The sequence below is a fragment of the Wyeomyia smithii genome, chromosome 3, assembly GCF_029784165.1.
Source record: "Wyeomyia smithii strain HCP4-BCI-WySm-NY-G18 chromosome 3, ASM2978416v1, whole genome shotgun sequence".
In the NCBI taxonomy this organism is placed as follows: Eukaryota; Metazoa; Arthropoda; class Insecta; order Diptera; family Culicidae; genus Wyeomyia; species Wyeomyia smithii.
The window spans coordinates 262368183-262394959 of NC_073696.1; the positions used below are offsets into that span (position 1 = coordinate 262368183).

Consider the following 26777-nt stretch of genomic DNA (forward strand, 5'->3'; position numbering starts at 1 on the left):
TAAGAATTGGTTGAAGGAATAACGAGGAAACTGCCAAAAAGAACGGGCTCGTACCGTAATATTTTTGAACAACTTCGAGCCTCCCAATGCCCGGAAGATAATCGTACGTTGTAGAAATACAGAAAAAAATACTCCGGATAGTCGAACGATTTTCTCCGGATAATCTAGCCCCGGATAAACGAGTCTCCGGATAATCGAGTGCGACCTGTATATAACATAATAAACATTCAGCTTTCCATAGAACATTACATAAAACATTCCATACTGCAATGCTAAAACCGATCGCGCTGCTTATGTTTGACAAAGTATGAGAGTTATTCCCAACAGGTGGCCTTCAATGTGGTGATAATAACGATTAACTACATCCTCACCGCGGTCTTCAAACACAACGGGTTGCGATCGTTTCAAAGGAGATAAAACACACAAATTAGGAAGAGAAACCGCCTAGAACGAGGAGACGGAAACCCACAATCCGCTCCGCTCCACTATTGTCAATAATTAACTCGTTATTTTTGTCTGCAACTCACAATCATGACTTTAAATCACGTTACCGTGGTCAAATCGTAAAACACAATCCCTGGAACGGTGGACTTTCAGAAGTGACACCGCACGATACGACACACTGCGCTGGTGTTTGGAGTTAAAAATAGGCCACATCAACCCACGTCGTTGCTGTGTAGTGGACCAACCAATGGAACAGGGAACAGTTGGCAACACTTCCCGGCTCGTTGGCATGCTGGTGGTTTGCATCTAGGCGCCCAGTGAGTGCCATCCAGGTGGAGTGCGCATGCGTAAGTGCGGTTTGTCCGACCTGAGATGCATTTCGGGACCAGAACGGTGCGTACGAGATTTTTCCGTGTCAGTTTTTCGTAACTCGTCTCTCTTTTCGGAGCCAAATTCGACAGAAAAATCTGCGTGTGGTTCCAACGGTGTGGAAAATCGTGGCGAAGAAGAAAAGATTCCTACTGAGGCGTAAACTATTTTGCCTCAGTTTGGCAAAGTTAGTGGTTACTTAATTGGTGTGCCACTAATTGATCCGGCTGAAAGGATACTGGTAGCAACTGTGACGGAGGGCGGAAGTGATCAAGGAACCACACTGGAAGGGCTGCAGTTAGTGCTCTAGGTGCATGCGAAAAGGTGAAATTTGCACCATTGCTACGTGATGAGCGGAAAATCGTCGTCGTGGTGGAAAAGAGGTGTGGGCGAAAAATGAATTAGTGGCTGAAAATTAGATCATTTTTTTGTCGTTGATCACAGTGAAGAGCAGAAGGAAAAATAAAACGAACCAAGTCATAGTGGGTTAAAAATATTTTTCCTTTTTGAACTCCGTCCTCCGTCGCTGAAAACGACTAAAAGAAAGAAGAAAATCGGGTGGCTCAGTCAGTGGATAATCAGTGAAGGAAAACCGAAAAGAGAGTGAGAAATTGTGAGATCGAGTGTGGGACGCAGGAGTAAATATTCTGCACTTGCGCAAGTCTCTGTGAGGTGCAGTTAGTAGTGCTGGTGAGTGAGTGGTTGGGCGAGTGAAAAACCACCCGCTAATCGTGAAAACGTGTAAAAATCGTACAATCGTGCACTTCGAAATTCGATATGTACGTCACCAGGTCGCTTCGTCGTCAGTGTCATCGTCATGATGTAAGGCGAATCGCCTCTACAAAGTAGAGACATTCAGGCACGAACGCACGCACGCACGGTGTGCGATGGTACGTAACGGCGGATCCAGTAACATACACAGGTGGCACATCGTTTGCCTCTGTCCACGCTCTAGCGTTGTGTTAGTGAAAAGTTTGCTGCAACGCATGAAGGTGTAAATTGTGGAAGAAATTCTCGGAAAGTCGAGTAATTTTACACCACCCACCTGCGGTGATTCTTTTGAGACCCGATCGTTGAAACCGGGTGCAATCGGCAAAAAATTTTGCACCGAAAGTGTGGATTTGATGTGAATAATTAGGCGTTTCAGAAATGGTTCAGGGTAAATATTCACTCAGTTCAACCAACTCGCAGCGTTCTTTTACGAGGAAAAAATACTAATTTGTTTACTTTTGAGTTCTCTCCGGCTTAACGTATTGGTGTTGAAAAGTGATTATCTGTTCGTCAGTGCATATTTTATTTTATGATTCTCTACTAGCTACTGAAAGTGAAAAAAAGAATCACATCTAAAATTATGCTCTGCAGTAGAAGGCGATTTTTGTGTTGTTGAAATAATCCAAATGAACGTATAGTTTCAAGAAAAAAGTTGAAAAAGGAAGCAATGTAAGTTCGGTAATAACGAAAAGTACGCCGTAAAGCAGAACAACTGAAAGGAAAGGTGTGATTCGAAGAGTAGTTTTACTTTTTCCATGAATTCTGCTGTGTACACATTTGCAATCGAGATTACTTCACGTTGTATTTTTTATGTTTACATGGAAAACTGTGTTTGTGGGGCATATTTGAAAATACTGTATTGGTGAACATGTAGATAAATTTTTCATAATTAATATGCGTCTCCTTCGATTATGATCTTAGTGGAGAAGCTTCATTATTGAAGAATTTTTTCGTCAAACCACTGTGAGAAAATAACTACTATTGCAGTGGCAATTCATAATTTAAGGCACTGAATAAGCATTTGCCATTTTTTTTTTTCTTTTTATGGTTATTCAGACTCCTCCTCAAAAATCAATCGTGAAAACTGACTACCTAATTTAATTTAGGTATTTCGAGTGAAGTTGAATGGAAACATTGCCTATTCTTAATATTTTATTGCTTTCATATTATATAATGTAAAAAATAGCTGTAACAGTGATTTTGCAGCTCACTTACATGAAGTGGAAGTGGTTGTATCGTTCTTTTTAGCACGGTTCTTACCACAGAATATTTCCAAATTTCAATCTGTTTCGCTAGACCCAAGCAAAATAAAGGTTAAATGCCTTTGGTTTCCTTAGCTTGTCCTTCATAATCGCTCAGAATGTTTTTATTTGGCGTAGTTCTGACGGGTTTGGCTGATTTGCTTCTTTCGGCACAAAAACAACATCGTTAACTTCTTTCAACTCCAGATGGGATTTGGCGCCGTAAAACTCCTGCCTGGCCGAAGATCGGTTTGGCGGCCGCTTTCATTTACGTCTCATCTTTTATTATGATGCATTTCTAATGCACCAAAAACTCGCGGTACAGCTTCCTGGCGTGGGATTTCGCCGCCGTATTCTGTTTAGAACAATTCAAATTTTAATATTTAAATGGATCCTACGGGCTTTAGATGTAATTTTACACTCCTTTTTTTAAATTTATTTGTTTGTTTAAAAAAAAAAACTACACAAGCTAAGCTAAACTTTGATAGTTGTCTTATCATGAAAAAATAAAAGAAGGTAAAATTCCCCAAAAACAGAAAAAAATGAAGCCAGAGCGGTTTGCTTGATTGTTATGAGGTTTTCGCCAAAGTTGTGGACAGTAATTTTGTTCTCCAGAAAAAAACATACATTACACGACAAAAAAATATAGAAAAATTAAAATATGGAAAAACTAAAATAGATTATTAATTTGTCTCGAAAAACGAAAACTACACGGACATATGAATCGAATTGACTGGACGGAGTGGCTTTTGTTTGGCCGGTATAGTAACTTTTTCAAAGTTATGGGCAGTAATGTTGTCCTTACAAAATTTTTATTCTTCAGATCGAAAACAGTCGATCGAAACGGTTGCCCCTTTTTTTAATAGCACTTTATCGGTTCAGTTAATCACCTTCCTTACTTTGAAAATATGCAGTCTAGCCCGCTTCACGTATCTTCTTAGCCACGTCCGGAAGTGAAGATTATTCCGCTGGAAGTAATCCTGCACCTTTCTTGCCTTCACAGGATTGGTCGTCTTCGTGATGCCAGCTTACAGCTGGGTCGTCTGGGTCTCCTTGAACGATTTTACCTCAAGGGACACAGTAGAATGGTCGACTCCTAATTGTTTCGCGATCCACCTGTGTGACTGACCTGGATTTTCAACGACCGCGCTCATAGTTTTTTCGCAGCACTTCGTGCTTGGAAGCTATCTCGAACTGCTTGATAGATTATGATGAAGTTTTGCATATGTAAACATTACACTCTGAACTAGTTTTACGCAAAATCTCAACAATGTTTACCCATGCAATAAAAAGTTATAAAGTAACGACCCCATGGTTCGCCCACATTATCAGAATACCCGTGTTTCTTCCACCCGTTTTTTTAATGTTCGCGACATGATGTCCAATCTTTGTGTTTAAAAACGCAACAAAGAAATAACTGAAATCGAAAATAAATTTAACCTGGCGTAGTTCAGTAACTAACCTGATAAACAAACAAAATAAGTAAAAAAAAAACGAAGCTGAGAAATCCACAATTCTAGAGAAACATTTCAAAAGGTCCTATCTGCTTTGATCGATTTTTTGATCGATCACTTTCATTCAATCACCACAACCTATTAAACACCTTTTATGACATGTTATTTGCATAGGTTGATAGCGGAGGGATCACTCTAGCCTTCTGAACGAAAACCAAGCTTGGGACAGTTACTAAAGCTGCACCATTACCAAAATGAAGAGACGCTCCAAAAAACAATGAAAGCAGATAGGACCTTTTGAAATGTTTAGCTAAAATTGATAGCACAGGGAGTTAAATATGCTCGAATACACTTAATAACTTGTTGAAAAGTTCTGTTGAACCGTTCTGTTGAAAGACGTAATCGTAATCCTTTCCGTAGAGATTGCGAAGTATCGGGGCCTTCCTTCAGATCCTCGGTCCTATATAACGCGGTGTTGATTTTCATTGATAAACACAGCTTCCCACGTCTGAGTACGGCTCCCCAAACCGTCGCCGCTCTGGAACCGTGGAACGGGGAGATGCTGGCAAACGTCGCCACCCACAGCCGATTATTTTGAATATTGTTCGACATCGGAACGAACAGTTGGGCCTGGGAGCTCGTCTTTTTGTAACTTTTGTTCAAATATCTAGAGAAACATTTCAAAAGGTCCTATCTGACATCGATTCTTATCAGAGAAAAATGAACTAGAAGTTTTGTAAATGTGGTAATTGCAAGTCGTAACGATCTTTTGTCTCCGGCGATCGCGCTTCTCGGATGGCCGCGACTTCTACCTTCACATTTCGTAGTTCTCTGGTCAATATGTTCACGCGTGCATATTGACCACGCGGGTCTATTTCTGATATTCCAAGTACCGATTTTACAGTCAATGTTCTCTTTTTGTTCGTCTGAGTCGTACCGACTGTTTCGATTTTTATCTACGTCTGAATTGTTCGTTTTAGCCGCTCAGCCGTCTTCTCCAAATTAGACGCAGTAATACGCTGCCCAATATGGAAAACAGACGATTACAGACACTCTTTTAAGTTAGCACACGACCATGATTCCCACAGAGATTGGGACCCGATCTTCACTAAGGTTACTCGTATCCCAGTTAGCACCCCTAGGAGAATAAGTTAGCGATGTTTTCGCTAGAAGTGGCATGTCGCAGCAGAGCCTTGATTTACACTGCAGTTAAAATTTGCTAACCAACCGACATTTTTTGAATCAATTTAGTCATTGAGCTACAAATGCAGGTGCTCCACCGAGTAAAAGATCTGGAAACCCCTGAATCAAAGCATATGTAAACTACAAATAAAAGATCAACCCACATGGCGAGCAAACCGTTTCAAGTGAACGTAAAACGAAAAAAGCGAAGCAAAAAAAAAAAATATAGTGAGAAATTTTAACCAGCGAATATGTCGCCGGGTCACTCACGGTACCCCTACATTGTGCACGGTGAGCAAACAAAAAATGACAGCAAGTCGACACCATGCGCGCCGGTTAGCCTTTATATGAGACTGAAGCTGACTTCAATACCAATGTTACACAGCGGGGGAAAATTGTATTCGAACTTATTGAACACCCTGTTGATCTTTACGAACTGACTCAAGTATTTGTCATCTGTTTTGCAGTATTCCTAAACATACTGACACACTCTTTCTACTTTCTTTTTGTTTCAAACTAAACTCAAGAAACATGTGTTAAACGACAAAAAAATAAATACTTAGTGCAGTATTTCGTAAGTACTTCTTACTTTTATTAAGGAGGCGAAATTTTTTGTTTATTTGCGGCTCATTACGAGGCTGAATGAAACGTGAACGCAACGGAACGAGAGACTAATTTATAGGTTTATTTCTAGGTGGTCTACCAACCTTTGTATTAGAATTAATTACTGACATACAAAAATACAATGAAATTATAATATTCTTTACCATTGTCGCTGAAAGTTCTTACATCATGTATGATTTACTTACCTTACCAATCAGCTGTATCTAAGTTACTCGATCCATGACTGCTTGTCGCCACTCTTGCAGACTGCGTAGGCTGCGGAGGAGATCTCCTTCCACTTGGTTGATCCACCTTGCACGTTGCGCGTCACGACGCCGCGTTCCTATTGGGTCGTTATCCAGAACTATTTTCAGTGGGCTTTCATCCGACATCCTTACGACATACCCACCGATTTTAGCCGTATGAACTGTAGTGGGTTCCCCCTACAAATGATACAACTCATGGTTTATCCGTCGTCTCCATGTCCCATCTTCAATTTGCACTCCACCTTCCGTTCGAAGATCCCAAGGGCACGCTCGTCCTCTACGAGCAAGGTCCATCATGCATGAAGCAGTCGGGAAAAAAAAAGTTAACTGAAAATTTTCGCCTTTACTTCACACTACCTAGATCCTAAACCCGAGTAAAATTTACTGACATTAGAACCAGGGCCGGCGTCACCCTGGGTAGTAAGAAAAAGGGAAGGTTCATGGATGGCCTTCCGGCAGTTAACCGGAACAATCACCATGGCGGACGAAAACGTGCGCGTAGGCATGTTTTTCAGTTTTGCCCAGAAACACTCTATGGGGCCAGCTCCTCCAACAATTGCTTCGAGTGGTGAGTCAACGGCAGAACTTGATATTTCTTGATAAACGACGCAACTTACGGCAGGCACTTCTTACTATAAAATTCCCCGTTCACGGCCAGTCTGGAGCGAGAGAAGAGCGGCTTTGACATCCCCTTCTCGCTGATTGTCAGTCACAGCCGCACTTTCTTGGGGAACTTGGTGTGTCAAATGAACTTCACCTCGGATCTCACTTCCTTCGTGGAGGAAGTAAAATACAAAGTGCCCTGCCAGTCGTTACCATCCATGTTCGCCAGGTAATTTTCGCAGTTTGGCCGGTGGTACCAAACTCCTGACCAAGCGCACGCAGTGATGTAGCCACTTTTCTCTCGGTCTTCCTCTTCAGCATCCTTTGGAGCTTCTCGTCGCTCAGGGTCGTCGGTCGTTCGGAACAGGGGCACACTGTTTCCAAAACTGCAAAAACGTGATCGAAATTATTTTGACCCAAAAAACTTGATTTTAGAGCCACAGTGTCTCCAGTAAAGTTGTTTTAATAATTATTATCCATGTTATAGAAGTTACAGTTTTGTGATTAATTCACTTAACAGTGAAAAGCGAATTTTACTTTTTTTCATTTTTGCATATAAAAATTTATTGTGTTCAGCAGAGTTATAGCACATTTCATAAGAAACAACTTTGTCAAAGACACCATACTTCTAACTACCTATTTAAATGGACTTATGTAGAGTTTTCTACAGATTGCCAATAAAAATCAATTTGAAATATAACTTTTAGTCGTTATTTTCTTCAATTTTTCTGTGATCTATAATGTTGTTTGCTATAATAAAACAAACAATGTCTGCGAAGGAAGTTTCGTTTTATCTCACATATTTCTTTGATTATTGACGATTTTTATTAAAACAATGCATTAATTTACTAACAGATATCTTCAAAATCTGCAAATATCTGCAGACTAAACCATTTCTATATTGAAGTATAACCAAAACATTATTCAATCCAGATATAGGCATTTGTCTCTCGCTGTTTTCTGTGTTTATATCTGTAAGTAAACTGATGCACTATTTTAATAGAAATCTTCAATAACTAAATAATTATTAGATATAAAAAGAAGCTTTTTTCCGTGAACTCATGCGTTTTATTATACTGAAAAACATTGTAGAACATTGAAAAATTTTAGAAAATCACTATAAAAAGTTATATCAAAAAATGATTTTAAGGGACATTCTAAGAGAAACTTTACAATAGTTCATCAAAATTGGAAGATAGAAATATGGTGTCTTCGACAAAGTTTTTTCTTATAACATGTGTTAAAACTTTACTCAGCAAAGTGGATTTTTGTATGCAAAAACGAGAAAAATGAAATTCGTTTCTCTCTTTTGGGTAGATTAATCACAAAATTCTAACTTTCATAGAATGAAGAATGATTAACAAAACAACTTTGCCGAAGACACTATGGTTCCAAACTTATGTTTTTTTTTTGAGATTAAAGTAATTAGTGTGAATTAGTGCATTGTTTGAGTAGAAATCGTCAATAACTATAAGAATATATAACAATATCGCATGCTTAGCCTTGGGGCTAATAGCGGTTTCGATCAACTAGAATAGTTGAGAGAATTCGTTATCGATATTGTTTTTAACGATAATATAGCATTTAACATTGAAAAATTGTAGAAAACCACTACTAAAAGTTATATTGAAAAAAAAAAACTGATTTTTAAAGACAATCTGTAGAAAACTCCACATAAGTCCATTTATATAGGCAGATAGAAGTATGGTGTCTTTGACAAAATTGTTTCTTATGAAATGTGCTACAACTTTGCCGAACACGATGAATTTTAATATGCAAAAATGAAAAAAGGAAAGTTCGCTTTTCACTGTAAGTTGGATTGATCACAAAACTGTAACTTTTATAACATAGAGAATATTTATTGGAGCAACTTCACTGAGACACAGTGGTTAGTTGGGTCAAAATAATTTCGATCACGTTTTTGCAGTTTGGAAACAGTGTGCGGGGGTTCTTTCGATGCTTTGATTCTTGTCCAATAGCGATAAGATATTGTAGATGCAGAAACGGACGCATCCGGCGTGTCGCATTCGTTTTCGACGTTGCGAGTTACCGTTATTTGGACGCGCACACATCTGAATGAATTAGTTTCGCTGGTTCTGCCATCACTGTTAGAGTTCGAGTTATTTTTTGCTGCTGACTCATGGGTTACTATGATTGATGCTGCATGGGTTTTTTCGCGGTTTTGAACTCCACCTTTTTTAAAATTATAAATTATAATTTATTTCTTACTTAAACGCCAAGCAGTTCACCCTTACTAAGGGTTTAGAGCAGTTTTTTGAGACTCAAAACCTCTCGATAAGCAGTCTAATACCATAAGAAAGCTTATTATGCTGTCAACAGCGCACAGTGCGTTAAACCATGGACAAAAATCAATCTTTTTTTTTTTTTCTTTGGATGCACTAAGTACCCACAAGTGTTCACGAGTACCTCCTGGGTTGGAAACAACTATTGATAAGCTTGAGGAAGCATCACTTACAAGCACAGCAAATATCAGTGTCAGGAGCCGACGTTTAAATCTCATTTCGTGATTAATTTCCGCTGGTTTTCAAAACGTTGGTAAAACTTTAGGATACTTCTTGGATTTAAATAAAATAAAATGGAAAATAACAATCAGATTAGTAAATTATATAATAAATGTATTAAATATAGAGGTGCTCAGTTTCGATGCGTCTGTGAGTAATCGATATGATTAATTTGATACTAATCATTGGAACAATGAAACTAAATGTTTGATGACCATTCAAAAAAGTTCCACCGAGTTCTTTTCTAAAATATGTATTAAAAGTTTGCATAAATTGTCTACTGCAAAATGTATATGGTCTAGCTGCAACTTTCTGCAACTCTGTGAGATTTTTGATTATTATTACAAAAAAAAAAACGTTTGTTCATAAGAAATACCAATTATTTGTGGAGTAACGGCCGTCATTTTCATCAGTATTTAAACATGTTTTGAGCCGTAAAAAATGCATTAAAATTTTTTTTACGGTAAAGTTAAACTTCGTGTTTTAAAAAACGATCGTTCAACGACTAGGGAATTCGATAACGAACATTAAAAAAAAAAGATGAAGGAAATCGGTTCAGTGGTTTTACCGCTAGCGTAAACACGGCAAAATCATTTTTTGAGAAACATAATTCCGGGATAAAGTTTCAAGTTTAGCTTAGGGGCTATCCACATACCACGTGGACAGATTTTTAACGATTTATTTGACAAAATCATGTAGTTTTTTTTTTTTTTGTGTTACCTTACACTTAACGCACTGTTATTTTATTTTATTTGTAACATTTATTCATAAGTAATATTCATGTCTTTCTGCTGATGGTAAAATTATCGCGCAAATCCTTTCTTTTGGTGGTAATTTATTATATTTTTCCACCAAACAATTTTTTAAACAAACATAGAAAATAATTTCAAATATTCAGTTTGTTAAAAACCTTAAAATATTGTATTTTGAAAAGCAAAAAAAAAACTCTTCATTTCAATTGGCGTAGAATAAATAAATATAAAATAGATCTACTTCATAACTAAAATATGGCGTAGCATAAAAATATCATCCAATCACAATAAGAATAATTTTTGGTTTTTATAAGGTGCTTTGAAATTAGTTTTATAGTAATCTTTCAAGCAAGCCAGAAAATCAATTCGAAAATCTGTAATTTTTATTGTTGGAAATACCACTCGGAAAATTTTACATCACATTTATTTCAAAACTCTGATTTGTGTACACACCAGAATTCGTGGAGAATATGGTTGCTCTTCGTTTAATTTATGTACAATTCCTAGCCTATGATCGTTCGACGCTAAACTTCACCCGTAATAGTTATTCCGGTACCCCACACATGCCCTCCGGACCGGTGCAGGTGTGGTGCGTATGATGGAAAATCGTAATGGCCGCGATCGAAACAACAACAACCTAGCAACTGTCCTACCAAACGGAACTATTCTTCGTAAGTTGAAAGCGAAACATAGCGGCGAGTGTCTACTGTGCTGGAAGGAAGCCCGCAGTCCCAAGTGCCTGTGTCCTAAGTGTTCCAAACAGTACTGCTTCCAATGCATACGCAAATGGCTAACGGATAATAAAACTAAATTCAGTGAGTGCCCAAATTGTAAGTCTCGGTTGCCGATCGATGATCTGGTTCGGTGTGCTGCCGGTCTGTTGGTTAACGGTAACAACCTGGACGCTGCTATCCCGGAGAACTGCGAGAAGCTGTGTCGCACCAATGGATCCGAGTCCGGTTCGATAAGACTTGTAGTGAAGGTAATCGAAAATGATACCCTAGACGATCGATTGATTAACGGGAATGCCGCCAACATCGACCAAATGGTTAACGGTGCGGCACCGGGTAAAATGTTCGCCATCAATGGGCGCCAAACAAAAAAGTCGAAAGAGCCAAAGGGAAAACAAATCCAAACCTCAAGTCAGTCGAAAAACAATGTGAAAAATGAGGTAACGAATTTAAGCAATGGGATTGCTAACATTGGTGAACCGGTGGAACGTACAATTTTTAACGGCCTCACCGAGAATGGACAAAGTCAAAAAGATACTAACCAACGAGCCAAAAATGGATATAAGCCCGTTTTGGAGGCTCCAACAAATGAAAAGATCATACCGGAAAGGGAAACTCAAATCGAGAGCAAACTTGCGCCTGCACATCGAACTCCTCTGCAACCGCTATGCAACGATCAGGACAGTTGTCAAACGTTCTGTCTGCTACACTCACTGCCACTGCTTCTGTTTTGCTTGTCCTGCAATCGCTGCATCTGCGAAACCTGCGCCTTCCGGGATGAATCACACTCCGCTCACAGTTTCCAGCAAATTTCCACGATTTACGATGCCAAACTGGAGAGAATCCGGCAGGAGCTTGCTGCAGTTACGGCGTACCTGGAGCGCAACGGAAGGGTGATCCAGAGTGTCGAACGTAACATCGACTGGGTAAAAGCATCGAAAGCTCGTAAGCTGCAGGAGCTCAGCCGATTGCTGCATATCGAGGCGGAATGCATCGAACGGCAAATCAATCGAAAGTTGACGCTTCTGCAGGATCAGAAAGACGCGGTAGCTAACGAGATTTTTCGGGTGACTTCGGCGTATAACAAGCTAGAAGCTGAACTGAAAGCCTGTTCGAAGCCGGAACTGCTGGTAAAAAATGGCGAATTTCTTAGAAGGTGCAGCCTGCTGGTGGAAATCACTGAAGGTCCTTTCGGTCACCAAGCTGTGCCGACTGATTTGGAATGGTAATGATTTTTTTACGCCATCTCACCCAGTTGTTGGCAACACTCTCTTAAGTTTTTGGCCCCTTTTCGCTCAAATTAGCGATAGCATCAAACGCACAAAATTTATTAAAATATAAGAGAGTGTTGCTAATTCGAGAGACGAGGTGTGCTTGAAGCTTCTTCTTCAAACCAGTGTGTAGGATATAAAATACTTCTTCCACTTGCAGCGACTTCATTCCCGAGTTTCGATCGGAAGTCTTCATCGTTAAAGACTACCGGGCAATCGAACCCATCGAAGAATGTCGAACATCGGACGTTCTGTACGACGTGATCGGTTTCGGTTGGCGGTTGCACGCCTGGAAAAGTGATCATCTGTCGGTTACGTTGATGATGACCGAAGGTGTCACTGGAAGGTGCGATTTCGCAAGCAAAGCCCCCCCGTCAGCAGTGACTGATCGTATTTCGTTACTTCCAGATACGAGTACTGCATCGAGCTGCTCCACGAAACGGACCCCAGCAGATCACTCAAGCTCACCCAGATCGATCATTTTGAATTGCACCAGACCGGACCGGTGCATGATCTGATCGAAAACGAACGGCTAGTCAGCGAGGGCTTCCTAAGTGCGGCCAACGACACACTCAAGATAAAGTTCTCCGTGCGGCCACCGACGATAGTGATGAAGAGTCGCTACCAGCAGGAGTACATCGACCGGACACGAAAGGATAATGTCAAGTAAGTATTACTCACTTATTTTTAGTTTCATTTCGAGCTGATTCATAGCTGGGGTTTTGGAAGACCGTAGCAGCAGCAGGGGTTCAGTGACCTTGGGATGCTGTACGAAAGCGAGTAACAAGTTGACACACCTTCATGTTGAAACCACATTTTGTTGAGTGATTTTTCATCTATGTTTGTTTTTTTTCACGATCAAACTGCCGCGCCGTGGTCCCACCACCAGCAAGATGATAGAGACATAACCTGTTGCTGCTCGCAGGTTGGATATTTTGTTACAGCATATGTAGAGAGAAATCGATCTCATCGGTGATTGGTAATGAGCTTCTGAGGGTTGTGAAAGAATCGTAAAAAAATAAATGTTGAGAGGAATTTTACATAAAAAATAATCTGACAATAAAAGTACAGATCAAATTGGGTCATTTTCAGTTCGGATGAAATTTGGTTTGCCGTGAGAAACATTTCACTATAGAATAGTTTCTGAATGAGGACGTCATAGAGGAATGCAATTCGGAACACGAATATGAATAAAGGCTATCCTAGAACTGGTTGCAACGTACTGAGTTGTTCCTATAAGCAAAGAGTTTTTGGAAAAATATTATTCCCTCTTGTCTGACTTCTAGTTTATTTCGAGTTCGTTTTTTTGAGTCTCTCTATCCTGATGGTTTCATTTGTATGTTCTGTCTGGATCAATCTTTTCTATGGATTGAAGAATTCCAGACTCATTCCAAGTTGAATTTTTTTAAGTTGGAGCATCAATCAGCCCCGTTTCGGTATACGGAGGGGAGGCATCTGCAACCAGCTAGTAAATATCGTCTTAAAAAGTGCAAAAGCAAACCGCCAAACTTTGACTCGGCAATCGACTGCGCAAGTAGAACTACGCGCTTTTTTACTCTCGCCCTCCGCCCAAATGCAACCGGATCGGGTGTAAGCTGCCTTCGAGATTGAGCGCGGTGTCGAAGATTTTTTTTTTTTTCGTTGTCGGTTTAAGTGTTTTGGCGGCTAAATGGCGCGATATGCGATGGTGTTGTTTTGGCAGAATCTGCACTGATGGGGCCCTGACTTGTTTGGCCTGGCTTCTAAATAGTCGTGTTACGACCCGATTCAATCGGTCAGTTACTGCAGCAGCGTCGAGCGCGCCGCACCAGCATGAAAATGTTGGGCGGGGAAGTGTTTTGTTGGTTTTCTAGGATTTAGCATGCGAAATAGATGTTGATGAAATTGTTATTGCTTTAATTTAATTTTTATTGCCTAGGCATTCACAATGGAAATCAAAGTTCTTTTATAATTTTAGCTGAAAATAGTTCTAAGAATATGGGTTCGAAACGTTTTATTGCTTTATAGATCACAACAAGATTGGTTAATTTCTTATCCTTTTCCTAAATGTAGAACTTGTGATACACCGTAAAACGGGGCTAATAGAAATAGTCTCCGTGATATCTTGCAGTGTAAAAAAACTGTAATTTCTAAAACGAATATGAAAGCTTTTAAACATGAATCTAACCTTCCTCAATCAAGAATGTAAATATTATTTTGATAAATAAATTATTCTATTATAAATGTAGCATGTTTCTATTCGCCCGCAACTGGGCTATGAAGTTCTGACCAATATGGGCTGACCAAACTTGGCTTCCATAGGCAAATTTTTGGCACTCGGACACGCTCTGAACTTGAGCCTCCATTTTATATTTTTTAAGAACCTGACAGTTATGCTTGGATTTGTTCACTATTAAACTATTCGAGAAATTTTTTTACATGATTCTTTAATGATAACAAAGATTTGAAATAACAATTTTCAAGCTCACAGGTTTAGTTTCTATTCGCCCCACTGTTTTTATTTACCCCGTTTTACGGTACTGGGGCTCGTTACTAAACCACATGGTCCTATGTTGACCAAATTATTCCGGTAATTCGTTTATTTCTACAAATAGTTGAGTTTCAGTTTTGAAAAAATAAAACAATTATCTTTCTCGTAACTTAAAATTTTATGTTAATTTAAAACTTGCTCAAAAGGTTTCAATTGAAGGTGAAATACAGGTTTTTATACCAATGTTTTATATAAATTTGTTCTGTTCGAGTCTGATTGATCCTCCTTTTGGCGTGTAAATAGACTTGGCCATAAGTGTTTTCGTTACAAATTGTTTATATGTTAATATATTTTTTATCGTGATTTTATGTATCTGGAGTATTCTTTCAAACAGGTTTATCAATATAGACACATCCAATCAAAATTTTTTAATTGTTTTTTTTTTTTTTTGTTAGAAAAGATACACAAAAAATGACTTAAATGTTACACTATAGTTATGAAATAGGCATCGAATGACCGCAAAACCACAAAAAATGATTTGGAAATACGCAAAATCTAATCGATTATTTTTGTTCTGAATAAAATTTTACACGTATAGAAACTAAGTATTTACGGTAGATGGAAAAAAGTTTCAGACGAATAAGTAATTTTTAAAACAGCGTAGGTATTTTGACACTGACTTCATTCAACGCATTGTAGCTCAAAAACCTTTGGTTGTACCGAAAAACTATCTGAGAATAGAGCATCCTTGTAAAATATATGTGAGAAAAAAAAATTCACTAGAAAAAAACAAATAAACACTAAATTTTAATTTACATGCAATAACTAAAACTGGGATTGTTAACGACAATACTGCGCGCTTGTTTCTTGCTAGAAAAGGCTATATTTTGAATAGAAAATAACACCCACTCGAAAATTTTAGGGAAGTTTCGAGATTATGGCAAAACTTTTTAACGATAAAGACGAATAATTAAAACAATATACGGGTTACTTGAACCGATATCTTTGTGCTTCCGAAAACCATCCACATATGTAACAAATTCGGTGTCAGAAGTGGGATGGCGAGAAAAATATCTTTTGTTCAGAAATCGAAGTTATACTCGTACGGAGAGCACATTTTGTGAATAAACATAACAAGCAGCTCAAGCAATTCCCGAATTCATGAAGGCATTGTCTGCGATGTTCGCTCAAGCGCTTAAATCATCTAAGAGAAATGCTATCAAGCACGCCAATCACAGTGGAAGGTCTCTATACAAAAGTCGGAAAAAAACTAAAAGTCTATTTTATATGATTGGAAATTACATATTATTACAATTTTGGAGTGGTGAACTCATTTCTGATGAGAGAAAATGTTGAAAATAGTAATTTATGCATCTAAAGTGCCGTTAGACCTTTCTCATAATCAGATTTTTGTTTCTGCTTCAATCTTGCTTAAAATTTTGATAGGAGAACCGCTCTTATATTTATATTAACACCTATATTCATCTCGTTGCTCTTATTTGTTCAATTTACTGTAAAATTGTACTTTTTTTAAGTAAAAGTAGTTTTATTTTACCTCTTATTTAAGTCGAGTAGTCGGAAGTTAAGAGCGACGAGAAGAGCGAAATAAAAGCGATGGGAAGAATATAGGTGCTAAGATGAATATTCTGGTGGTTCCCACACTTGTTCTTCGTCGAAAAATTTTAGAATCGCATTTTTTTTGTCTGGTTCTTAGGGTACTAACGGCTTTTAAGCCGTTTGACCAATTCAAGATCTTTCTGCGACAAGTTAAAGGTCTTTTGAGGAAAATTATGAGATCATATGGTAGTTTATTTCAGCGTCAGTGAAAATATGAAAGACGATATATTTTTATCTCATCAATTCAATTTATTCTCTCTTTATACATCTTGCAGTACTGAAAGCGGTTTAAAAGTTTATATAAAAATGCTTGAAACTACTGGAAAAAATTTCATGTATACTTCCCAGTCATTCATGTTGTTCAAATGTACGAAATTGAATATTTTACAACTGATCACCATACGTCTCCATAGTTTTATTTTCAAAACGGGACCCAAAAATTTGAAAAGTACAATAAATTCACCATTGATTGTTGATTATCTGATCGTTCCGAACTGTTTCACAAGATTGTACGGTAGAAATGAAATTAGAATATTTTTTTGGCATCCCTGCAATATGTTTCACCTCGATTGAGAAACTGGTTATATTTTTGGAAAGTCTTAAAAATCAAACAAAAAGTAGACAAATTTCCCGTCAAAATGAAACTTGTTGAATCAAAATCGGACCAAAACTAAGGAAGTTTCAGGTGTTTAAAGTTGAGCTAAAAATTGTGATTTCAAACATGAAAATCATCGAAATTGCCTGATATAGCAACATTTGCGTGCGATTAAAAACTGATATCTCAACCGATTGTCATGAAACTTTGGGAAAAAGTCATTTACACTTTGAGAATCTTCGGAAAAATGCAAAATATCAAAAATATTGACATGAAAAATCGAGGTTTTTTCCGGGCTTCGACCACTGTGCAATGTTGGCCAACGCAATACACAGAATGACGCTGCCGTTCCACTACCAAGAGTTCCGTCTTTTGCGATGATTGAGTACCGACAGAAGGTTCGTCCGTATCCGACTTCAACCAGTTCAAATAAGTCCTGCAGTTGAACTATATATCCGAAGCCCAGTACGCAAATTTTGCAAAAGTGAGAGGAGAGTTGAACAACGCTTTGAAATTCGTGGTAGTCCCTCGTGATACTGCGGAGATTGCCTATCCGAATTTACGATAACACTCGTCAATCATTTCGATAGTGCCAAAAACAAATTCGAGAGCATCAAATTCAGGCAGGTCGTGCAACAAACAGGCGAAACAGTCGCCCAGTACGTTCTCCATTTGAAGCAAGGGACTGCTTTCTGCGATTTTTTAGACCGTATGTTGATCGTACAACTACTACACGGGTTAGAGGCGCGAATTATTGCGACGGAATATTTTAAAGAATCCCGAAACGTTTGCTGCTGCGTATGAAACCGCGCACTCTTTGGAAGCGACCTGTAATACAGCACGAGAAGTCAACTCTGGAACATTGTCAATAATACCGGGAGAAACAAACATGCTTGGTTTTGAAAACCAAGGGCCACAACAAGTGGAAAACAGCAAACCAGCAGTAATCATAACAGTGAATCGGGTGCCTGCAACGGTTGTGGTGGTCAACACCTGCGAAATGCGATGCCGTTTTCGCGATGTCATCTGCAATAATTGTAAAAGAAAGGGTCACATAGCTGAAGTCTGCAGATCTGGTAAGCCGTCAACGCAAAATTCTTCTAACGACAAGGTGCATTCAGAAGAGAATCCAGTTTCCGAAGTTGATTTAGTACAGTCGCTAAATAATTACTACATTCCTTTTACTGATAAGAAAATGATAACCATTAAGATCGATGGACCCCACTTTATTTGGACGTGAATGGATAGCTCATTTTACACCGCCTCTTCAGTATCGATACGTCTGTTAAAACAATCACAAGCACTAACAGCTGAGCAACTGTCGAAACTCTTGGACAACTATAATTGCATCTTCAGTGAAGTCCTCGCTAAGCTGATATGAGCACCAGCAAAAGTGCATTTGAACGCAGATATATCTCCAAAAATTCTCAAAGAAATATTCTCTGCTTTTGGAGCAACCATTACAGGCGTGTCCGACAACGGGCCCCAATTCACGGCTATAGAACTCAAAACTTTCCTGCAAAAGAGTGGAGTAAAGTTTCACAAACTTTCAGCGCCGTAGCCGTTTCATGCTTTCTCTAAATAAAGTTGCATTTCAATTGAAAAAACAGTGAGAATTCATAACATCTAACTAAATCAGTCTAGCAATCCATAGAACGGATTCCTCGTGGTCTATCTTATGTTTCGCATGAGGTAGACTTAATGACACACACACAAGTAAGCAGCGTAAATGGAATCATCCCCTCACCCCGCATTCTCACTCTTGTGCATGCCACGATTCACTGTAGGGCCACTGGGAGTATCAGCTTCCTATACAGCGCTAGTTTTGTGCGAGTTTGCAAACTATAGGACCTTAGTTGGCTACGTAGTCCGGAAAAGGCCTCGTTTGCAGCAGCAACTCGTCGTTCCACTTCACGGCTTTCGTCAACCACTTCAAATCGTCCCCCATCTATCTTCACCTCAGCACCAACACCACGGGAACTCTCACGCTCCCTGCCAGCTACCATGTACTTTGTTTTGGTAGAATTAAAGACAAGTCCCAATCTCGCAGCTTCCCTCTTGAAAGGCACGTAGGCCTCCTCCACGGCCCTACGGTCGATACTGATTATATCAATGTCGTCCGCAAAACCAAGAAGCATGTGAGAATTCGTGATGAGCGTGCCGTTTCTTTGCACGTTTGCTCTTCGTACTGCACCTACAAGGGCGATGTTGAACAGCAACTGTCCAGCAGCTCCTATCCCAACCTTCACGAGGGTCCGAGCTGGATACGAGTAACCTTAGCGGGGATCGGGTAACCAACCCCCGGTGAAAACTTTGGTCGTATGCTGATGGGAAAGGGGTCGTACACTGCTCAACTCCGTTCAGGGAACCATTATTTGGTAAAAAAATGACCGTATAAGATGCATGAAATGCGCCTATGTGTACAAATCTGGAGGCAGTGCTGAGAAAAATCACCACCTAGAAACTCAAACAGACTGATATCAAGCCAACCTTAGCGTCAAATAATTTTCTACGCACAAACATAAACTGTAGCTAGACAACGGTCGCTAGACAGATCGAAATGTTGATTTTCGATGAACACATTTGTTGGTATTTATTCCTCAGTCAAAGTTCACATTCGTTTATATATTGTCAAAATTCATTATCATCATCACGGAAATGAGAACGAATATCAGTGTCAATAACTTGTACTGAATATTTGTATTACGTTGAGCTCAGATGCAATATTCAATATTAAATTTCTGGGCAACCGACTGACCTTGACCAGTTCATACGTAATCACAGCAGCCATCATCGTATATAATTCATATAATTTTTTTTTAGTTATAACGTTTAATACGTTTATTCTAATAAATGATATTTCTCATAAATAAGTTCAATCATAATAACAAACTTATTATTTGAATTCATGAACAATTGATCAGCTAAATCGACCTGTCTATTGGTGATGATTCTTGGTTTCTTCTGTGTAATTTCATCATCTTTGAATGAACCATGCTCATACGCTTCAAAAGAATGACCAGTACGGAAATGCCGGATGATATTCCAGACGTCCAAAACGACTTAGGAATGTTTGCGTTCGCTCCCAACATCAATTTGACATCGCCCACGTGCAGTCAGCGGTAAAGCAACTTCCTGTAGCGTACGCTTCCCTAAAAGAAGGTTTGTAATGTTGAAGCACTTTTTACAACGTTGAAAACACATGGACGATAACCATAGTTGCACAAAGCTTTCTAGTTTTGTTAATATCGTTATCATGAGAAGAGCTTCCAGTTGGTATGGCTATCCATTTCAGATTATTTTCGAAATAAAAAAATGTAACTGCACTTCAAAAAATATCAGTACCTCAAATCGAAATTGATTTTTTTGCCTTTGAGTTTCATTTTCACGGTTGCTATTTTTGAATTGATAGATAAACCGATCCGAATGTCTTCTGTTTCGTTCTTGTTGGGTATTATATTCATTTTGAGACGTCAAGTAACGATGAACACTTTTGTTTAGATCGCATATCGGATAGTGAAACCGATTGTCATGGTAATATGTATCACCTACACGACGAAAAAGCTGAGTTTCAATGTTGCGAAACTCATTTGATAATTTTAACCACTGTCTGGAGGGCATATACGTCTATTTTAGAAAAAAATGGTTATGATTTTGTATAACTTCGGAAGCTAACCTCCTAGCACTGAATTTATAACGTACATGATAACTAGGGACAGTGGTAAATCGCGATTTCGCGGAAGCCGCGAATTCCGCGAAATTCGGCATCAGCCGCGAAATTCATGAAAACCCGCGAAATGCCGCGAAAGTAATGAAAAATAGCAACATTCTATGTCATTCATGAAATATTTCGATTTAAAACCTTCGGAATTCATCAAAACCAGCAACATGGACAAGCGATTCCCGGGAACTTGGTAGATACGGAACGCAGCGTGATCCAGTATAACTTGAAAAATACGAGCCTATCGACACCAAAATTTGGCTGAGGACAATTTGACACAGTATGTACTTGTCAATGCAAAGATATCATGAATCATAAGGTTAAATATATAATTGAATAAACCAGTCAATTAAATATAATGATTAAATAAACCAGTTGTTTCTTGTTTTCCGAAGAAGAAGGTTGCCGCAAAATTACCGCGAATTTTGAATACTTTCTATTTTGCCACCCGCGAATTTTCAATTTTTTTGCCGCGAATTACCACTGTCTCTAATGATAACGTACTGTTGCGGAGCTTCCGGACATTCAAATTCATACAATTGAAATTCACCGAGTAGGCAACTTCGAATATCTAGGCCTCACATTCGACAGTGTCTTTAGTTAAGATCATCACATATTTACTGCACCTCAGAGCTAAACTTGCAGTTCTGTGTGGAGTATTCCGAAAAAAAAAAGATTCATTTTACAAAATATCGGCAATCCTTAACCCCTTGATGATCACATAGTTTAGAAAAAACTCCTTATGTAAAGCTGCGTTCGAAAGTATCGAAGGCGCATCCCTTCCCGGATGCATAGCAGGTACAGTAACCGGCTACTACAAGTTTGCCTGATCGGTGCAATGTGGTTCCGAACCTCTGGGATCAAGCGTACACTTAATTATCACCCGTTTGCATCTCCCGTTTGCAACCTGGCAGACACCCAGCGATGCCACCCGCATACACACCGTGCATCAGCGCATCGCGATCGTCTCCAATTGGCCTTTGTGCGTATTTATGCAACAGACCACAACCGACGCGGAGAGTAACATTCTCCAACATGTGACCGCTATACGGCACCGTAATCGGTACAGATTAATCCTCAAAATGCTTGCCCTCGACACGCGGGCAGTACCGGTGCCATAAATGAGCCGAAGAGCCGCTATTTATCCAACAAATTTGCCAGCTACTTTAAGGTGGAATTTTCGGTTCTCCCCGCTGCTGCTGGTACCGCGTTTTACGCATCATTAAAATCATCAAATATGCGCCTTGTAACAACATTTTGCCCCCGAAAAATCTAGCCGCCGTGATTTCGCCGGACTCTGGCAGTAGCGCGCATTCGTCTCCCGATGCCTACCCCGATCCACCACCGCCCACTTCGAAGAAATGCTGCTGTCTGCTCCGCCGAAGACGACCGGCATCTGCTTCGAGAGGCAGCAATCATTATGTAGATCGATATTTTTAGCGAGAACGAGAATGTAATAGACAGAGAGAGAAAGAGCTAGAGAGAAAGAGAAAAACCTTGATGTGGTTAAACTTGTGCACTAATTATTCGGCTAAATCAGGCTGTTTTTTTCTTTCGTTTCGATTCGATGCCGGGTCATGTGAGTGAAATGCGTTCGATCCGCATGCTTCGGTTCGGGGGTGGTTTGCTACGATGGGTTTACAAATCAAAACTGCTTGGTTTTTTGGTACACTTGCGACGGTATGTGTATCTGTCAAGCTGTGGGAATTCTATCAGCTGTCGAAAGTGATGCAATTTCGATATGATCATGCTTGGAAATGGCAGAAAACCTCGAATAGTGAGAAAGATTTGCTAAAACGTAGTTGACCCTTCAACGATTGGCAAATTTTGGCTACCCAGAGGATAAAATTTATCATTTTTCTGATAGTGTTATCTTTTCAAGGTTATTATCGATATTTTCTGTAACTAGTTCCATCAAAATGGATATTTTGATTTCTAAATTCTCTGACTTATCTACTTTTAAAATATTTTTTTTCATTTTGTCTGTTTATTTATCATATCCAAGTTAAAGCACTTTTCCTTGAACAATTTTAATAAGGTTCAGTACAGGTGATTTTCAATGGAAATGGCCACATTAACCTGGTATTATTCGAATTTTACAACTGTTTCTCCTTCCTCCTGCCAAATACCGCCAATTATAATATACCCTGGAGAAGATTCGTCGTGCGTCCTTCTGGCCAGTTTTAATGATAAGAGGGACTTATTTTTCACGCAAGGGTATTACAGAATTCAGCGTAAAGGAAGGGTAAGTGGTGGGGAGCCTGAGAATAAACTCATACTTAAAGTCCTTTTCGACATCGAATGGCCTGATTCTACTAAGATTCGAACCCACGACCATCCGTTTGACAAAGCGGACTCTGTAACCTTGCGGCTACGCAGCTCGGTTTAACGGATGCCTCTTATTACGGACTTCTTCAAGCCAAATCTCTTTCTAGTACGCTCAACGTTTGATACAAATGTACCCACCTTTTCCCCCAATATCACTTACTGATGCTGATCTTTTGTGATTCAACGTCTCTTTGGTTTTCCTTCCGACTTCCGGTCATACTGCGCCACATTTTTCAGCTACGTTGTGGAAGAGCCTCGGAAAAGTTCTCCCACCAAAACTTTCGAAACCTTCTCCTTTTACCAATTTTCTCGGTGACACTTCTCATACAGTTTACTATTTGCGCACAATATTTTTGCGGCGTTACGGTTAAAGTCCTTGCATTTTTAATAAAACAATGAAAAATCACTTACTTGCATGAAAATGACAGAACTTGTGTACACAAAAGAATGCAGCCAATCCGTCACACAGACAGAGAAGCACGGTTCAATGGCAGAGTTTTTCCAGTGTGCCCAAACTGTATGGTGCGGTACATAGAGTAACTTCCGATATTAACACATTTCGATTTCATTTGTTATTTAAAGATTTCTTAAAGCTGAATTTAATTAGTTAGTTCAGATATTGCTTCTTTATGACAACTCGCTTTGTAAAAGAGTGTGTTCATTTTTACAAAAAATTTGGTTGATGTGCAGGTAACACTTTTGATTCTGCAAGTCAATTTCTGTCAAGTTAAAACTAACTCATCACACTTGGAGGCTTGTCTGAAGTTAATTAATGTTTGATAACATTATGAGGTGTTAAGAAGCACCATTTAGCATTCACATCAATATCTTGACAGTTCAGGGGGGTTTTTTAACTAATGGGTTAACCCTTAAATGCTCACGACATTAAAAAATCATTTAAAAACATAAAATCTTTGTTTAACAGGTTTACTTTGAATCAGGTTTATTTGAATCAATAATTAATGAAAAAATCTTTCAACAAGTAAAACACCAAATTACAACTCAACAGCACGGCTTTTACAAAGGCCGATCAACTACCACAAATCTTTTGGAATTCATAACTTTCACTCTGACTGTAATGGACAACGGTAACCACGTAGAAGCTCTTTATACGGACTTTAGCAAGGCATTTGACAGAATCGACATACCATTATTACTCTTCAAGCTCGAAAAATACGGAACTGAAACAAAATTTTTGGAATGGCTGCAGTCATACTTAACAAGACGAACACAAATAGTCCGCTTTCAAAATTCCTTTTCAAACCCAATAGAAGTAACTTCTGGGGTTCCTCAAGGTTCCCACCTGGGCCCTCTTCTTTTTATATTATACGTAAATGACATTTCCTTTCTTCTTAAGTCAATACCTGTGCTTGTATATGCTGATGACATGAAGCTCTTTATAGAAATAACCAATGCAGAAGACTTCGAAATATTCCAGAATGAAATTAATGTATTCTACACTTGGTGCAACAAAAGCCTATTACAACTCAACATTAAAAAATGTAATTCAATAGCCTTTAGCAGAAAAACAGTAACACCACCAACAAACATTTTCTTAGGAAACCAACCAGTAGAAAAATGCAAAATCGTTAGGGACCTAGGCGTAATCTTAGACTCCAAACTCACATTCATAGAACATTATAATACAATTATCAACAAAGCAAATAGTATGCTGGGCTTTATAAAACGCTTCGGCCACAATTTTCAAGACCCATATACAATCAAACTATTATATATTACATACGTCCGACCAATTCTGGAATATTGTAGCATTGTATGGAATCCCTATATTGCCACACATGAAGAACGCATTGAATCTGTCCAAAAACAATTTCTTTTGTACGCGCTTCGTAAGCTAAATTGGACATCATTTCCCTTACCATCATATGAAGCACGCTGCATGCTTATAGACATACAAGCACTTAAAGAACGCCGCGATCCTTCAATGCTTTATTTTATCAATGACATTATTTCTCAACGCATGCAATCTACTCAATTATTATCACAACTAAATTTTTATGCACCCAGTCGTCAATTAAGAAATCGTAAAATATTTTCGGAAAATTCTCACAGAACAAACTACTCAAAAAATGGCCCAATAAATCGCATGATGCGTCACTATAACCAGCACTGCGAAAATATCGACATCACCATGAGCAGAAATCAAATAAAAAAACGACTAACTACTGCTCTAAAACTAACCAATATGCATAAAAAAATTGAAAGATTTACTTTTTAATGTGCATATTATCATGTTGTTTTTAAACAACACTGTGACTTTATCGCAGAATAAAGTCGAAACAATTACTTTTGTTAACAGTAACTGTAAAATTGACCTTTTGTTAGTATATTTACTGATAATTCAGACATTTTCACTAACCACTAACCTTATTTTAAAATTTATTTACAAAGACAGTCAGCACCAGTCGGAAATCTTGCCATGTTTTTTTTCGTTTCTGAGATTTTGACAGCGAAAATAAAAACAAAACATTAAAATACAGCACTTCCAGCAGTTAAGTTTTCTTCGTTAGAGTCTAGAGAGCTGTTCTAATTAATTATATTTCTAAAAAATACTGAAATATATATATATTTTAAAACGTTTTTAGTAGTGTTGTTTCAAAACAACATTGCGCATTTAAGGGTTAAAATAAATTATGGTTTTACTCTTGATAGGAGTCGCGTTATAACTATGATGCATTCTTCATGCAGGCTTCGGAATGATTGATGCAGTTGAAACTGCTTCCCTGATTCATTATTAATAAGTTCGATAAAAGATGCTTTTCTCACGCCGTCAAACAGTTGCTTGCTGATCAATCCCATTCTACTGTAAGATCTACCGGCGCCAAGTGGAGCTCCACAGCACTAAATACAATTGTCGTAATAGCCTTCTAACAAGGGGGACGCGCCGACTGCCATCCATCCTCGAGCATGTTTGAAACGGTTCTAAAATGTCAGTCACGATCACAGCTGATGAGGATCAGCTGCCACCTTCCTCCCTGCTACAACAACGGCACCAGGGGCGACTCGTGCCTTTTGAACCTGCCTGTTCAACTGAGAATTCTTTAAATCACAATTTGGGAAAGTAGTCACAATCATGTCCGCGTAATCACGCAAGTCATTTTCTCTGATACTATTTAAAAGTGAAAATGAAAACCACTTAAATATAAATTAAAATTTGCGTTTGAAATATATTTTTTGCTGGCGTCCCAGTGTGCAGTGCACAGGTTGCACCTATGGACGAGTCGCCCCTGAACGGCACACACACCGAACGAACTGTGCGTCAAGTGGGTCCACCTAATCCAAAACTGTTTCAAATACCGCATCCAACCGCCGCCACCGACAACGACGACAGTGACACATGTCGAACAAGTGGTTAACCTGAAATTTGTAGTATTTAAATTAGATTCAATTATGCCTTAATTGAATCGCTCTCTAAACAATGTTTATTTTAGCGCAACCGCTTTTGACTGACAGCCAAGACGAACAAAGCGCATACGCCCCGTATGTAAATAATCCTCAGCCTCTAGCCAGATGAAAGTAAGGATCAGAACAGATGGGTCAGAGCACTGCAAGGACGATGGACGATTCGTCCATCCGACCACTTTTAATCTTTCTCTCGCTTTGTCCCACAATCTTTTGTGGCAAACACCGCGACCGCACAAGCAGCAGTAATAATTAACAACCATTAAATTAATATGTTAACTTCATAGCCAATGCACCCCTATCCGCAGTTTCTGGTTTAGAATTTAAGCCCTGTCGGCTTAGCGTGTTCTTTCTATCACAACCAAAATCGCGTAATTTTTTTTTTGCCCTACAAAGTCCTGCGGCGCGTCGAAC

At 38.9% G+C, this 26777-nt stretch overlaps 1 protein-coding gene across 12 annotated transcripts in view; it reads left to right on the top strand.

The window, feature by feature from the left end:
• The first annotated feature begins 867 nt into the window (after positions 1–867).
• LOC129730157 (uncharacterized) overlaps positions 868–26777 on the top strand; it is a 39007-nt gene continuing 13097 nt past the window's right edge. Inside the window, exons 1-5 of one of the 12 annotated variants that reach the window (XM_055689252.1) lie at positions 868–1972; positions 2048–2308; positions 10715–12163; positions 12370–12555; positions 12618–12875. In XM_055689252.1, the coding sequence (XP_055545227.1) occupies positions 10803–12163; positions 12370–12555; positions 12618–12875 (1805 nt within the window). In that variant the 5' untranslated portion in view covers positions 868–1972; positions 2048–2308; positions 10715–10802. Of the gene's footprint in view, positions 2309–10714; positions 12164–12369; positions 12556–12617; positions 12876–26777 lie in introns of all 12 variants that reach the window. The other 11 variants (XM_055689253.1, XM_055689263.1, XM_055689254.1 and 8 more) reach the window with 11 other exon arrangements.